Source organism: Gracilinanus agilis, chromosome 3 (genome assembly GCF_016433145.1).
Source record: "Gracilinanus agilis isolate LMUSP501 chromosome 3, AgileGrace, whole genome shotgun sequence".
NCBI lineage: Eukaryota > Metazoa > Chordata > Mammalia > Didelphimorphia > Didelphidae > Gracilinanus > Gracilinanus agilis.
In genome coordinates, this window is record NC_058132.1 from 523,701,016 (window position 1) to 523,717,254 (window position 16,239).

At 34.1% G+C, this 16,239-nt stretch overlaps 1 protein-coding gene across 3 annotated transcripts in view; it reads left to right on the top strand.

Moving 5' to 3' along the window:
- TMTC4 (transmembrane O-mannosyltransferase targeting cadherins 4) overlaps positions 1 to 16,239 on the top strand; it is a 68,748-nt gene that overhangs the window by 8,738 nt on the left and 43,771 nt on the right. For all 3 annotated transcript variants that reach the window (XM_044667198.1, XM_044667199.1, XM_044667197.1), the window contains one exon: positions 5,407 to 5,494. In XM_044667198.1, the coding sequence (XP_044523133.1) occupies positions 5,407 to 5,494 (88 nt within the window). The remainder of the gene's footprint in view (positions 1 to 5,406; positions 5,495 to 16,239) is intronic.

Genomic DNA, 16,239 nt, shown 5'->3' on the forward strand with positions numbered 1-16,239 from the left:
TTTCTTTCTTTCTTTCTTTCTTTCTTTCTTTCTTTCTTTCTTTCTTTCTCTTTCTTTCTTTCTTTCTTCCTCTCCTTCCTTCCTTCTCTCCTTCCTTTCCCATCTATCTAGAAATATGGGACTAAAGGTATATTTGTCACATATTTGTTTATTATATATATATATATACACACACATTTATTTCAGTTTTTTATTTTTATATGCTAGAATTATTACCATGTTTCAACCAACATGAATCAGAGACATAGAAAGAATGCATCTCTTCATTCTCCCTGCTTTCCTTAATAGGTTAATTAGCAAAGTTAATTGGGCCTGTTCTTTTTTGGCTGTACAAGTTGCGATCACCTCATCAGAGCAAATGAAAATATCTAGAATTTAACTAAAAGTTAAAAATTACTTTGTGACCAAGTAAATCATTTAAACCCTCCTCAGATGTCTTATTTTTAAAGCAAATTCAATGAACCTGATTCTCAACTCTATCAGCTGTTGTGAACTCAATGAGAAAAACTCATTGTAGATTGATGTAGAAACAGAATGTTGCCTTTGCCTTTGCCTATGCCTTTTTGTGCTGCACTTGATCACAACATATAAGGGCATGTTGGAGTAACCTATTTGGAGATAGGAGTACCAATGTTCATGCTCAAGCTTTTACTCAGTAACATATTCTGGGCTGTCTTATGTCCATGTTAACCCTCAGGTCATAGGATGTCACTATTCCATATTGCTGTTTTCTAGTGAACTCTACAATACTGGAATCAATTGAGTTTTTGCTGAATATAGACATCAACTATATTAGCCAGTGGAATTCAAGATAGGCTATCCAGGGACAGGGGTTAAGTTTCCATTTGCACATATATGACTTGGTAAAACTACAGAAGGCCCTATGTAAATCTTTGAAAATTCAAGTTAAATTTTTCTTGGGCTAGGCAGATTCTTATAAAGTATAGATTTGGGCAAGATGACCTCTGAATCCTTCTTGAAATTAAGTAAGCATCAACTCCAACATCTTAATTTTACAAATGAGATTCTGCTTCTTCCTCTTCCCCTAATGGCACGCAGCATAAAGAATATGGTTTTACTTCTTTTAAAGTGCTGTTCTATATTCAGCTTAAGTGACTTCTGAATACAACGTGTTGAATTTAACACCTTTAAATAAGTTTATAAAGATTTAATAGTATTTATTTTAGGGATATAGACTTTGCCATAGAAAATGAGATTTGGTTAAAGAAGCAATCTCTGATAGAGTCTGTTCATTATTTAAAAGCCACTTGTTTATGCTCAGTTTTTTTTTTAGTATCAGCAAATTCAGAAAACTTCAGGAGCCCACAGAATGATATCTGTTTTGAAAGTTTAGGAATCAGCATATCCTTCCTTTCATCCTTTCTTCCTTTTTCTTTCTTTCTTCCTTCCCTTTCTTTTCCTTCCTTCCTTCCTTCCTTTTTCACTATATAAATACGTTTGCATGTGCGCGTGAGTTTATGCATAGATACACCCATATTATGTCTCATTATGGCTTATCTCTGATACCTAAGCTGCATGATTGAAACACAGACCTTTGGGACACAGGTTCACCAAGAAAGATTATAGAACTTTAGAGATAAAAGGGAATTTAGATGGGCAACTAGGATGGTTAGAGAATTACAAGCCATGTAATATGAGGTTTAAAGGAACTGGGGATTATTAGCCTGGCAAAGCAAAAACTTTTGGGGAGGAAATAATACATTTCTTTGTGCTTAAGGGATTAAACTTGTTTGCTTGACTTCAGAAAGTAGAACCAAGAGGAACCAGTGGAAGTTGTGATGGAAAAGAATTAAGCCTGCTTCATCTAAGGAAAAGCTTTATAACCATTAGAGTTGTGTCAGCACAGAATGAGTTGTCATGAGAGGTGGTGGGTTCCCTAGTTCTCTGTACTTGGAGGTATGCAAGCAAGAGTTTCTGTGACCAATTTTCAGGATTGATGTAGAAGGAATTCCTAGTTTTGTACCTATTTGGACTAGATAGGCTCTGATTTTGTGCCATCTGAGGCCTCATCTAACTTTACAGTTCTGAAATCAATGCCCTCATCAATGAGAAAACCTAGGTCATCACATCTTGTTAATGGCAAAGCCTACGCAAACAATTGTTCTTTCTATTACACCAACTCTTCATTCCTAATGAACAAATGTAATGCTTTGATTCTAATCGAATTCACTTGTGATTACAGAACTGTAACCTTAAAGTATCATAAATTAAATAATTGAAGAACCTTCATTTTTATTTTGAATTTAATAATTTCTTTTTTATATGTTGGCAAGTTTTATGATTGAAGCATTTTTCTCACAACTCTGTGAAATAATAATATAAATGTTATCAGTCTTATTTTACAGATGGGATAACTGAGGATCAGAGAGATAAAGTCACTTGCCCAAACTTTCATAGCTAGTTAAGTATGAGAACTACAACTTGAACCAAGACTTCTGACAGAAAGCTTTTTCTAGTAGATTATGCTGCTTTGCCAGTGAAAAATTATTGGTCTTTAAAATTTCTTTCAAATGCTGACAGTTGTTAGGTATGTCTGCTATTACCACTTGAAATGAGTTTTCAATGAATGACATGTCTTTAAAAAAGATCCTAAAATTTATCAGGGTATTGAAAGTTTTATTGATCAACTCTTTCCCACAAACTCCTATTGGTAAGTGAAATCAGCATTTTAAAAAATTTTTTATTGGTGTACAAATGCTGTATTTATGGTTCCCCTATTTATCCAGTTTCTGATGGTTCATCCTGGTCTAGAAGTGGCCTTGTAGTCTTGAAGGTATAGCTGGCAGAACACAAGCTCTAGCAGATCTGATTGAGTTGGAATAGCTTCAAATAGAGGATTGGTGATAGACTGTAGGTTCTGTCTCAGCATTAGCCTGGCTAGGAATTGCAAGGTCATGAATTTTTTTGGCCATCACAACTCATAAAGACCATTTAGTAAAGAGTTTAATGGCTGTGATCTCCATTAAAAGGAATACCCAATCAAATGAATTCATGGATCTTTGCTCCAAAGTACAAGGAATTGCTGTGATAGAACTAGTAGGAAGAAGGGAAAAAGAAGGTCAGGGAAGAGGAGGAGAAAGAGATTTGTAAGGGGGTCAACTGTTTGTACTTCAGGCTCTTTCTGTAAGTCCCAGGAACAATTTGTTGACGTTAGGTGGAGATCCATAGTTGAGGCTACTTACCTGATGCCTAGCTGTCCTGCCCCTCTAGAAAAGTCCTCATCCAGATCCTCAGCCTGACTGGGGAGTTTAACCAAGCATTCTATCCTCAACAAATGACTACTAAATTCCTCACTATGTGCAGGACCCTGAGATACTACAAAGAAAAAGAAAGAATGAAACACTCCGTTCTCAATTAAGAAGTCATTCTGTTTTAGAGGGTAATGCCCACTGCTACACTATACAGATCAAGAGTTGGCAGTTTTCAAACATAACAGAAAGTAGCAGATCCTAGGAATGCTTTTCAAAGTTTCTGTGCTCTTCTAATAATAACAATGCATTTCAAGTCATAGTGAAATACTGTCTTGTTTAAAGGATAAGGAATAATATTTTGCAAATATTTTCCCCCCAAAATAAGCTTTATTGTCTAGATCTTCTCACTAAGTGAAAATTATGCATCCATATTTAGCTTACACAAAGTTTAATCAATTTGCATAACTGTTCATTCAAAGTAATTTTATTTGAAGGGAGCAGTTCATATCTAAATTCACTCTATTAAACCCTGTGCTTTTTCTTTCATTACTTTGCAGGTTCTTCTGTTTCTTATCAAATTAGATAATGGAGATTGAGGCATATATATTGCCCTTCAAGAATTCCCATCAAAAGCATATACGTTATGCTTAAATACACTTAGAGATAAATACTACCTTTAAAAGAATTTTAAGCATAATTTTTTAAGCATTGGTTTTCTAAGCTTTTGGTTTTGATATGAACATGTTATAGTTGTGGAAATATTCTCCATTTTTGGTCAGTTTTAACATTATTTACCATCCCCTAAGCTGTCTATGTTACCTACCAGTATATTTTATGTTTTGGTCTCTCGAAATATTGAATTAACCTTAATCTTATTGCCCCAACTGATTAGAGTCAAAACAATAATATCAATAAAAGCATTGTTATTTGAAATAGAAATAGAGTGTACCAGTTAATCAAGAATCCCACTGAACTAAGACTTGTACTTACTAATGAAATACTTTATTATGAATTACCTGGGTCATTTGGAAAGAACCAATTAGATATTCTGCCTTGGAGGGAATATGATGGAAATACAAACATGTCCTGCCTTAATGTCATTAATTGGCTCCATGAAATACAACTTTTGGTGATGTTATGTTAGAAATGGATAACAGGTAAATTGTGTTACAGAGGCACTTTGCAACATTCTGCGGGGTGTGGAGAAAGGAAGGAATGGGGGAATGAGTATACAATAATATGCAGCTACATTGGGTGAAATGATATTTTGTGACATACCTGTACATATATAAAGTTTCTCCTGAAGCATTTAGCTAAGGAAAAGGAGAATAACTTGGCTGATAACAGTTCATTAGATGATAAAATGCCTGGGGATAGTGGAAGATATGAGGTTTCATTTCTTTGCCTAGTATTTACCAAATACTTCTGAAGTTTTTTACTTTCATCCCCAACAGTAGCTTTGATCTGAGAAGGAAAAACTGTCCAAGTTTTATTCTTCAATTTAAATAATTTAGAGGCAATAGCAAATTTGCATTGTGATCATTACCTCTCAAACTTTGACTTCTTTAAGGAAAGCTTTACAGTCAACTCATTGTTCTTCAGGTCTATTTCTTGCTGTTTATTTTCCTAACTAAACTTTATTTTTGAAATATTTGTCATTTACCATGAACTTTCTTATTCAAGATTTATGTAAGGGGGCAGCTGGGTAGCTCAGTGGAGTGAGAGTCAGGCCTAGAGACAGGAGGTCCTAGGTTCAAACCCGGCCTCAGCCACTTCCCAGCTGTGTGACCCTGGGCAAGTCACTTGACCCCCATTGCCCACCCTTACCAATCTTCCACCTATGAGACAATACACCAAAGTACAAGGGTTAAAAAAAAAAAGATTTATGTAAAAGGGTAGTAATAGTGGCAGTCTCCAGAGCATTCTTTTGAAAAAAAAAAGATTCCTCAATATTTAAACACTTGAAAATATTTTTCTTTAGTTTGTTAAGGAAAGCCTACTTTCTTCTAAAGTAAATACAGTAAATCTTACCACTAAAAGTTAAAACTCCAAATGATTATAAGATTCTACCATTATATGAAAGAATTCATCAGAATAGCCTTTTTTCTTAAGTAATTATATTAATGGGTTTCTCTCTAAGATTAGACTTTGGAAAATGTATATTTTTATGAAAATCTTTTTCCCTCTTTTTAAGGTTGCTGGTATCGTTGGCAGAGCTGACCTCCTGGGTGCCCTCTTCTTTTTGTTATCTTTCCTTGGCTACTGTCAGGCATTTAGAGAAAGTAAGCATAATGTTTGACTTTTTAAATTTTATATTATGTGGATAATTTTATTCAATTAAATTTGTTTGATGTTATATACCTTACAAGGTTTTAAAAGTTGAGAAAATATTTAATTTTAGAAGCAATGTGGGAAAGATGGTATTAATAGAACTACATGAATGGAAGGGAGGGACTTCAAAGATCATTTATAATAGCCCCAACTGAAAACATGAATCACATATATGACATGCACAAATGTTTAGACAACTTTTGCTTGAAGACCTACAATACTGAGAAATTCATTGCCCATTGAGACAGGCTTATTTCATCTTGGGATAGTTCTGATTGTTAGACAGTCCTTTGGAGTCAAGCCAAACAATATAATTTTCCTCCTATATAATAAGCCTTGAAATCAAGTCCTGGCTAAATTTCCACGCTAACTGTCTACATTTTTTTCTATAAATATTCTTATAGTATTTTTCCCTTTCACACTCTCACTGAAAGTATTCAAATAAAGGCAGGATAACCACTTTTTAAGGGTTGGTTGTTGTATGGATTTTTCGTTTGATGGAGATTAAACTCTACCTGACCTATGAGAACCTTTCCAATTCTGAGATTGTTACTTAACAACTATATGAAGTTATATTGTGAATAGATCCACAGAATGATGTATGTTCTTCAGTTAAATATTTCTGGCATCATTACTAAATCATTTAACTTTTTATATTGTTTTTCCTAACAATATTGTGAAAAGAAACTTTGTGAATGTTTTTATTATTAAAAGAGGTGCAAAAGAGAGGTGCAAAAATTATTATGACATTTTTGGAATCATGAGGTTGGATTTCAAAGCCTGAACTTAAATGTCATGACAATGCATATAAGATTTTCTTATTAAAATTGTTACCAGAGTTTTCTAGACTCAAATAACTGATTAAGAAAATGGAAATTTACATTACAAATGTATATGTTTATTAAAAGTTGGTAACATTTAAAAATACATTGAGATGTAATTCAGGTTAAATCATGGTTCCCCTTGCACTATGAATGCTAGAGTAGAAGAAATCTGATGAAATATAGATTTTTTTTCTAGTTTTGTCAGCCCTTCCCTAGCCAATCATGTCCTAGAATGAGCAAGATGTCTGTAGTTTTAAAATTTGATTTTCATCAAATAATTTCTTTCTCTTGAATATAAATGTGGTAAACAGAAATGAGATTATCTTGGTTTTTTTCTTCCTTGTGTTCATGGATCTCCTCCTAACTTTTTATCTTGGTTCCAAGGAAGAAAGTACAAACTCTACAGCAGTCTAAAGATCAAGAAACTTTAGTAACTTTTGAATTTGCAAAGTCAGAATAAACTGTGTTTTGATATTCTTCAATGAGGTTTTACAAATATCACTAAAGGCTGATATTTCTCTGCTGTCTTCTCCAAAAAATTTATACTTGGTTTCTCCAAATTTACCCATCATGATGGTGGTACTTGAAGCCTTGGAATCTTTGCCCACCCACAAAGGTTTCATAACTGAAGCCACTGGTTTCAAGAACCTTTTTATGACCAGCTTTACCCCTACTGGGATTATGAAGCATCACTTTGAAGGAAACCAGCTAATTACATGACTAATAGGGGCACATTGTGAGTATGAATCACTGATAATGATAGATAAACTCTCCACCATTCTTTTCTTTTAAATGTCAAATATTAGTACTCTGTATTCTTGAATTGTTAATTAAATGTATAGCATAGTCACATGAGATGAAAGAGTTACCAGTAGTCACATTTTTCTTAGAGGAAATCAAAAATTCAGTCTGTTTTCTTTTCTCTGGAATAACTGGATCAATGAGATGTTTTATTAATTTTAAATTGTATCCTCTCTAAAGTAATTAACCGATCATCTAATTCTATGTCTAGGGGGATATATAATGACATTTTAATGAGTAGAAAGCAATAAATAGAGATTTAACATTTGGGTTAAATTATCTTAAGAGATGCATTTTAAATCTAACCCTTGGTTAACTGACACTTTAAAATAATCTGAGAAATAATGTGGTTCTGTGATAAATTTTATTTTGGAAACTGGGTAAGTAGCAAGGTAAAGATCCTTTCATTTTTAAGAATGACTGTTATTGCAATCGTTTTCTTTAAAATCTGTTTGTAGCTTTTAATTTTTAGGAAGACTTGTTAATCTGATTAAACATTTCTCAGAACAGAGGGACAGTACTGCATAATATGATTTGGGAGGAAGGAAAGAGATTGTAAATTAGGGTTTGAGATTCCTACACTAAAACTCACAAGGAGAAGCTTTTATTATTTTATAATTCTACTGATATTCCTTGAAATTGAATAACGTTTTTTCTAGTGTGCTTTCTGGGAAATAAATTTTTAAACTAAAATTCAATCTTTGGCATTGTTGCATAGTTAGTTTCAAGCCTCTTGCAGCTATTAACACCTCTCTCCTTGGAGAATATAAAGCCTTAGGATGCTCCAGGGGTTCCGCGTTTCCTGAAAAGATTTATTCATCATGCTTGTGGTTACTAGACTTTTAGGCTTATTTTCTGAAGGCACAATAGGTATCCTTTAACTCTGTTCATGTGCCAGGAAAGTTCTGAATTATAGCTTGTGTCATAATGGGTTTGCTTTGGAGTTAAAAAGGTATTTAAAATATGGGTACCTGAAGCTACATAAGGGTGAAGGGTGGTTCTTAATTTGGTTTCCATTGCCTTTTCCACTTTGGACTCATTATTTTCAGACCACATACTATTGATAAAGCTACACATGTAGCCTGAGTAAAGCTGTTCTTTTCTTCTCAATAGAGCCTCTAGTTTTAGACAACTTTTTCTCTACTAACTTTTCAGTAATCCTTTTTTAATTAATAAATTTTCTAGGAGAGAATTAACTCTGGGGTGTTAATCATTGAGCCACTGGAATAATCTCAAATCTTCATGGTATTATTCAACCCTATGTCTGTGATAGTCACCTTAATGGTAAAATAATGAATATCAAGTGAGTTTTCCTTCTATGATATATTCCTACAGAGTTCATTGTGGTGGTTTTTGAACTTCCAGTTTATGTCACATTTCTGCTCAACCCTTCTTCTGTGGCCATTTTGATCAAAGTCAAGTGGCTTATCTTCTTGAACTATTTCCATCCCAGAGATTTTTTATTTAAATTCTTGGAGTTGATTCATATATTTTCAAAATAATTCCACAAGTAAGTTTTCCATCACTGGTTTCTTATTTCATAGACTAAAGGGATTTTTAAAAGCTACTTTATTGGCTAAGCAGTGGGCACCATGCCTAGAATCTATATACTAGCTGATAACATATTCTCTCCAGTACCATGCTGGACAGTAGCTTTTGTTTGCCACAAGGTGTTCAGAATAGAGCTCTCATCACAGGACTCCTTAGTATTCATGATGGAAAAGAGACCAGTGAATATAAATACTGGATGTTGCTTAATGTTCATTGGGTACCCATAATAAATAACCTGCTCTTCATACTTATTAGATTAAAGCATAAATTCAGGGAAAGAAACATTATGAACTATAGATAAGCTTGAAATATAGGCAGGAAAGAATTTTGTAGAGGAGAAATAAGTTAATTGAAGATCATTTAAACTAATAACTTAACAGTTTTTAAAAACTATTCTAGAGGACAAGTTTCTTTCTGGTAACCTCATTAAATTCCTTTAAAGAAAAAGAGGAAATGGCTATACTACAAGCCTCTATCACTTTAAACTGGATGGGTTTATTGTCAAGCAACTTTGTGTTAAACCTCTGGAATCTTGGCATTTTCGTCAAATGAAAACCTAGTGAAATAGCATTTCTGGGCCCCTGCCCTTTCTGTGAGCGCTTAAAGGAGATGTCTCCAGGCAAGATCCTTCACAGCAGGACCTTAAGAAAAAGAAATGTTTTACAAAGGAAGCTTACCTTTTCTTGATATTAGCCTGTAAAGAAGAAAGCTTAATTCATTGTAAAAGAGAAATTTTAAGTGGAAAATTAACTTCAAAAAGTATAGTCACTACAATTTTCATATCCCTTCCCCAAGAGGGAGGGGGGAAGCATGATTGGTTTGGATGAAATAGCTAAAACTTTGCATATGTCCTGAAATCTCACTTTTCAGATTTTTCAGATACATTTGTACATTCCTATATAATGGTTCCATATTTGAGCTATCAAATTTGTCAAATCTATTAATTTTCTTTTCTAAGCAAATTGTCTAAAAGTTCTACTTAAATGGTCACTTGAGAAAGAATCTATTTTTATCTAGAGGTAGATATGAATGAATATTCTCAAAAATTATGAGAGAGAAATATTTACCCCAGGAGAGGAGGAATTATTTATGCATTTATAGAGATCCTGCTCTATAACCAGAGACTTATCTGAGTGGCCTAGGGTGGTCATTGGATGTAAAGAATGAAACAGATTGGAGGCACGGCTTGTTAACTCAAAGTGCTCCGAGGTACAATGGAGTCACCAGTTTATTATATAGAAAGTTAAAGATCCCCTTCCCCCAAAAGCCCAAGAAAGTTTCCCACAATTACACAGAGCAGTATTTTTACCATAGTCAAAAAAAAAAAAGCCTTAGAAGCTTCAAGGTGTAGATAAAACCTATGCTAAACTATCAACTATATGTGTTATCATTAAGTGAAGTCTGGGACATTTTGTTAGGATGGAAAGCCCCTGACTTTCTCAGCCTTGATGGTGTTAAACAATATTTTTTGAGACTCATTATTTTACTTTAATTCTGGGCAAAATGCCCCTGCTAAGGTTTTGGCCTTGGCTGTACCAGGCAGCTACATTCCTGGCCAAAGGGGAACAGTGTTAGCCCTCCTCCTGCTGGATTACTGAGAGCCCAAAGCTTTTTCCAATAAGACTATATTGCATTTTAAAGGAAGGTGTGAATTATGAAAGGAATCAATAGAGGAATCTCAGATTTTTATCTTAGATAGTGCATTCCAGTCTCATACCTAATTGTAGGGAGAAAAGGTCAACACACGGCTCTGCCAGTCTGTGTTGATCTTTTGATGTGGTCCAGATAAAAATATCTACTTGAGATTCTAATTTCTCTTAATGGCTTCCCACATGCATTAACATTTTTTCTCCTTCTTAAACTTTTATTTTTCCCAGTACATCTAAATCAAAGTATCATTCAGTGTTTTAAGATGATCTAAGTCAGTGGTTCCCAAACTTTTTTGGCCTACTGCCCCCTTTCCAGAAAAAATATTACTTAGCCCCCTGGAAATTAATTTTTTTTAATTTTAATAACTATTAATAGAAAAGATAAATACACCTGTGGCCATCACCGCTTCCTTGGATCGCTGTAGCACCCATCAGGGGGCGGTAGCGCTCACTTTGGGAATCACTGATCTAAGTTAATAAGGCCTTAAAATCCATTCTAAACCCAGCAACACTTATATACACTATTAGTATAGAAGAAACTAAAAGATGCCAACTCTCTCTCCCAATATATTACTTCCCCCTATTTCCCTTTCTTGGTTAATTGGTTAATTCTTTTGCTTGTGTAGCTCTTAAAAACAAAGCATGTACATGTAGTACTAGGAAATTATTTTTAGGGTTTTTTTCCCTTTATTTCTATGGATTTTCTAGTACTGGTATTCACATGGACATTGTCTTCACTCTACAAATTGCTTTGGGTTGCAGCATTGCCTGCATTTCCCCAAATGATTCTATACCAAATGAGAATAGCAACATCCAATTCCCTTCACTATAGGCTTAGATGCGCTACTTGGATGATTCCAACTTTTTGAACAGGAATCTGATGTTCATTGTGTTTCTTTGGCATTTATACAGTCATCGCCATCTGTTGGGGTGGCATCGTTCCCACTTACAATATGATGTGCTGGTTTCAACTCGGCAAAGGTGCCAACCATAGATTGGTTGAGAAGGGTATCTTGTACAATGTGATACTTTTTCTGAAAGAACTTCCCAATGGAAAGCAATGCCAAATCAGGGACACATGCTTCAATGAATTGATCACATCTGTTGGCACTTGTGGGTGTTAAAACTGAAAAGTACTTTGATGCTGTTTTTTTCTTGTGCTTGTCTTCTACCACCCTTTTCCTCATTTTACCTGAATACTGACATTTTTTTGTGTTAAGCTAGAGGTAGATATTCCAACCCATGACCATTTTCTGAAAGTATTTCTATTTTTAAGCAATGAACCTTACTCTGGAAATTTGCCAGGATTTCTTAATTAAATGTAACTGAAGAAAGTATCCTCTTAAGGTTCAGAGCAATTGGTCAGTAGTTTCCTTTTGAGATCTAAATATTGGCATGGTTTTTTCCTCTTCTGCTGGGTCAGTGGAACCTGAATCATTTAAATGTACACAAAAGTAAAATTTTGTGGCTTAGGAATTGATCTTTTAAAAAGGATGATTGTGAAAGTACATGGAGTAGAAAGAGAACCTGTCTCTCTCATTGGAATAATTTCTATTACATTCAGCTAACTTAATTACTACTTGATAGTTCACAATCACATTAAGAAATGAAAGAAATTGTTTTTCTAAGTACACACTTGCATTCTACTTAAAAGAGATTTACATTATTAATATTTCTATTAAAATAAAGTAAAATGGGGTTTTTTTATATTGCAAAGCATCATTATCCTTCCAGAAGTGGAAGGTCTGATCTAAGAGTCAATAGACTCAGCTTCTGTTTCCATGATTCAAGATGATATAATGGATAAATTGCCAAATCTTTGATTTCGACTTTCTTTTCTCAAACAAATGAGATAAAGCTAAAGATGACACTACTGTGAAATAGTTGGTTTAAATAAAATATACAGTAGCCCAGTGCCTAATAAAAAGCTTGTTAAATGAATGAACATTTTCATTGCCTTACTAGGATGTTCAAATGTGCACTTATTTAAATGCGGAAATTTGATAACTGGAATTGAAATTGTATAAACTTCCACTGAACCTCTTCCAAAATTACAAGAGAATAGGAAGGGTGAAATAGAAATGAATCATCTTAGGATTGATGTTTAAGGAATATTGGGAGAAATATAGGAAGTCAACTAATTTTTAGTGAATTTTTATGAATTTTTAATTCATAAACTAAGAACTTATTTTCTTTTAATCAAGGGCTGTTGACTAATGGGGAATAATTAGAAAAGTATGGACCATTCACAAATAAAAAGCAATTTGATTTGGTTTTCTAAAGATTAGAAATATATTTTCAAGCCAACTGTTTTTAAATTTTTATTTAATATTTTATTTATTTTTTGTTTATATAAATAACTTGTTATTTATATATATAAAAATTATATAAAATCATTAATTTAATTTAACTGTTTTTAAATTTAAAGAACAAAGGATACCAAAGAATTCAATAGATGATAAATTAATTCTGTACTTGGGCTAGTTAAGAAAAAGAGGCTAGAAAATATATTGGAAAGTATATTTCACCACATATGGACAGTAAGTTTAACCTGGAATTGTGGAAGAGGTGCTAGATCATATTTGGAAAACTGTATATTGTTTTCAATGATCTTAAGTCATTCGTTGCTGTAAAAAAATCTATCCTTTAATAATAATAATTAGCATTTATATAGTGTTTTAATGTTTATAAAGCACTTTACAAATATCTCATTTGATCATCACAACAACTGTGGCAGACGGATGCCATTATTATCCCCAGTTTACAACTTAGGAAATTTAGATTAAGTTATTTGCCCAGAGTCACATAGTATGCTACAGTAAACTGAGGCATATCTCCTATCAATATAACATTTATTATCAGGGGCATGCTACGTCCAATTTATTCCAAAGCTAAAGGATAGTTCCCCTTTATAGGATTTTGGGGAGTTCAGAACAAAGAACAGAACAGAGTAGATGACATCATGTGATTGAGCAGAAAATGTCAAGGAACAACATGACTGGTTGGAAGTTTGTTAATGAGGACTAGCAGCAACTTTCTTTCTCTCATAAGACTAACAAGTGCGCATAGGTGCAAGATAAGAAAAGTAGCCTAGACTTTTAGACAGAAAACCATGTATCCTTGAAGGATAGCTTTGTAGTGAAAAGATGTCAGGCTCAAACTCCCTTTGCATTCACATGCATTCTCCAGGGTCAGTTAAATTCTGTAAGGCAGGGAAGCTTGATTTTTAAATTTAACACATTACAAACCAGTTGAACTCTGAACCAAATTCAGAGAAAAAGAACCATGACTTGAATAATTGCAGAACAAAAGCAGTTACAGGACAAAATCAATTACTTATAATTTTTTTCTTACTAAATAAATGATAGAGGATCAATTATCTCACTATTAAATATCTAAAACCTGGTTTGAACACAGGTCTTCTTGATTTGCTCCATTGCTCCATCCACCCCAGCCTCCTCTGGGTAAATAATTCTGAGATTTAATACTGCTCTTGTCTTGGTGGTTGATATGCAAATAATCATAGAGTACTATGATCTTGGAAGAATCAAAATTGTAGGTGACTCAGAGAAATGGAAAGATATATATAGTGTATGAAAGTTGGCTACATCAGTGACTGCTTACATGTTAGAACTGGAATAAAAGACATACTGAAGCATAAATGTTCCTGGAAAGGGAATTACTTAGTCCAGTTATGTAATGGACTTTCTGAGAGCTTCATTGATACTCAACATAATAGTAAAAGAAGCAAAGGATTCAAAACAAAGCCATTAATTAATCATCTTTATCTTTGGCTTAGTTTGGAAGACCTTGTCAAAATCTTTATAGCACTTCTAAACATCTTGGGTCTTCTAGTTTCATTTATAGTGATGGCAGCTTAGTTTTTCCTTCATCATAACAACTCTTTGGCCATTATACAGAGATCATCTAAAGAGTAACTGCAGTTAAATTAATGTTTGTAGATGGCCAAAAAACTTTATGATTTTGAGTATCCTGTGCCCCTTTTCTAACTTTGCTACTATCCATTTGGAAGCAAAGAAAGTTCTATATAATGCAGAGACACAAAACTGTAGTTTTGGGTCATTACTCCAAAAATAAATAAACAAATAAATAAAGCAGTAAAATAGCTATGGGTCAACTTTCCGGTGGTGAGTCCATATTTATCTAAAGTGATCTTTGGACATGTAACTCAAAATCTTTCTAACATGATAGAACTTGCCAGAGCTTGTATTCTACTGAATTGGCCTTTGAGAACACTACATCACTTCATAACTGTGATGAGGGCATCAGAATTGCACTTTTCTGCCATCAGAATACATAATAGTTGTCTTCAAATATTTGTTGAGTCACCCTCTTAAAAAGGGAATCATACGCTAGGATGCCCCAGAAGTTAGAACTAAAACCAAGTTAAAGTTTCTAAAAAGCAAACTTCAGCTTCGAGATGAACTCTATTAAATAAAGACATCTAAGAATGGAATAGCTTGTTTTATGAACTAGAGAGTTCCTAGACACTGGAAGTATACAATGGATGAATAAAAATGGATAACTATCTGTCATGGAGGTCAAAGGAAAACTTTATGCAATGGTTGTGAGGTATTGTCATTGTCAGCACATGAATCACAAATCCTATAATAGCTTTTCTACTTTGTTCTTCATAAATAATGAGATATGCTTTGGTGCATTTTATCACCACCACATCATATGCCCATGTTCTATTACTGAGAGATGATGTGGTGCAGTTGAGGCCTCAGAACCAGGAAAGAGCTGGGCTCTAATTATTTCCCTGATCGGTACTGTCTCTAGGGAATCTGCTTAAACTTTCAGAGTAATGAGTGATTTTTTAAGAATAAAATAATGTACAGAGCAAGTGCCAGCTTTCAATTGCATTCACTCACTTGGGAATTCTTTACGCCAATGATCTCATAAGTTTAGTTCTTATTCCCTTCCCTCTAATATTATACCAGTTTATTAGAATTTGACATTTTGAAAGAGTTGACTTTAAGCTGCTGAGGCTTTCCTGGAATTACAGAAAAGTTTAGTTTAGCACAGAGCTGTAGATGAACCAAAGATATCTTTTCTCTCTATGATATTTCTAGTATGTTTTGCAGAAACAAGGCATTGCAGGATTGCAGAACACATGATCGTGAATCCTACATTTCTTTGACAAGCAGTGCTCCTATACATAGTTGTACATAGTATTTCCAAAGACTGGGACCATCCATCTCTACTAAGGAAATATCTTCTTCAGTGTCCATTGCCTTCTCCAGAGGGTGTCTGCATTGTCTAAAGCTGCTCCAGAAAGTGTTGTGTGGTTATCCCTGAAACCTTCAGGCATCATGTATTCACTCCACTAGTGGTGAGAAACCCTGGTGTGCCAGCTCAGTAGTGGTTCAGGGTAAAGTCTCATCATTCCCATCATGGTGGCAGGAACAACTTTCTACAGGAATTGCCTTAACACCAGCTGGACCCCCCAAGATCACAGTAGGAGTTCCTTGATGTGATATGTCAGAATAACCTGTTGGGTGACTGATATCTTAGAAAGAGACAAGTTGCCAACTTTTAAGTCGTATTAAGTAGCCTTTGTTTCCAGGGTTTATTTAGCCTGCTTCCTGAATATGTTTCTGAGCATGTGCTAAGAATACCAAAACCTGGGGAGTAGAAATTGGCATTAATAGGAGGATTCATTCTAGTTAATTATGGTTATCAATCAACAATCATTTTAGTACCCCACGCTGTGTAGAACACCATTTAGGCATTAAATATATGATGACAAAAATCACAGTCACTGTTCTCAAAGAACTTACATTCTATTGTGGAAGACTACATACACACACACACACACACACACACACACACACACACACACACACA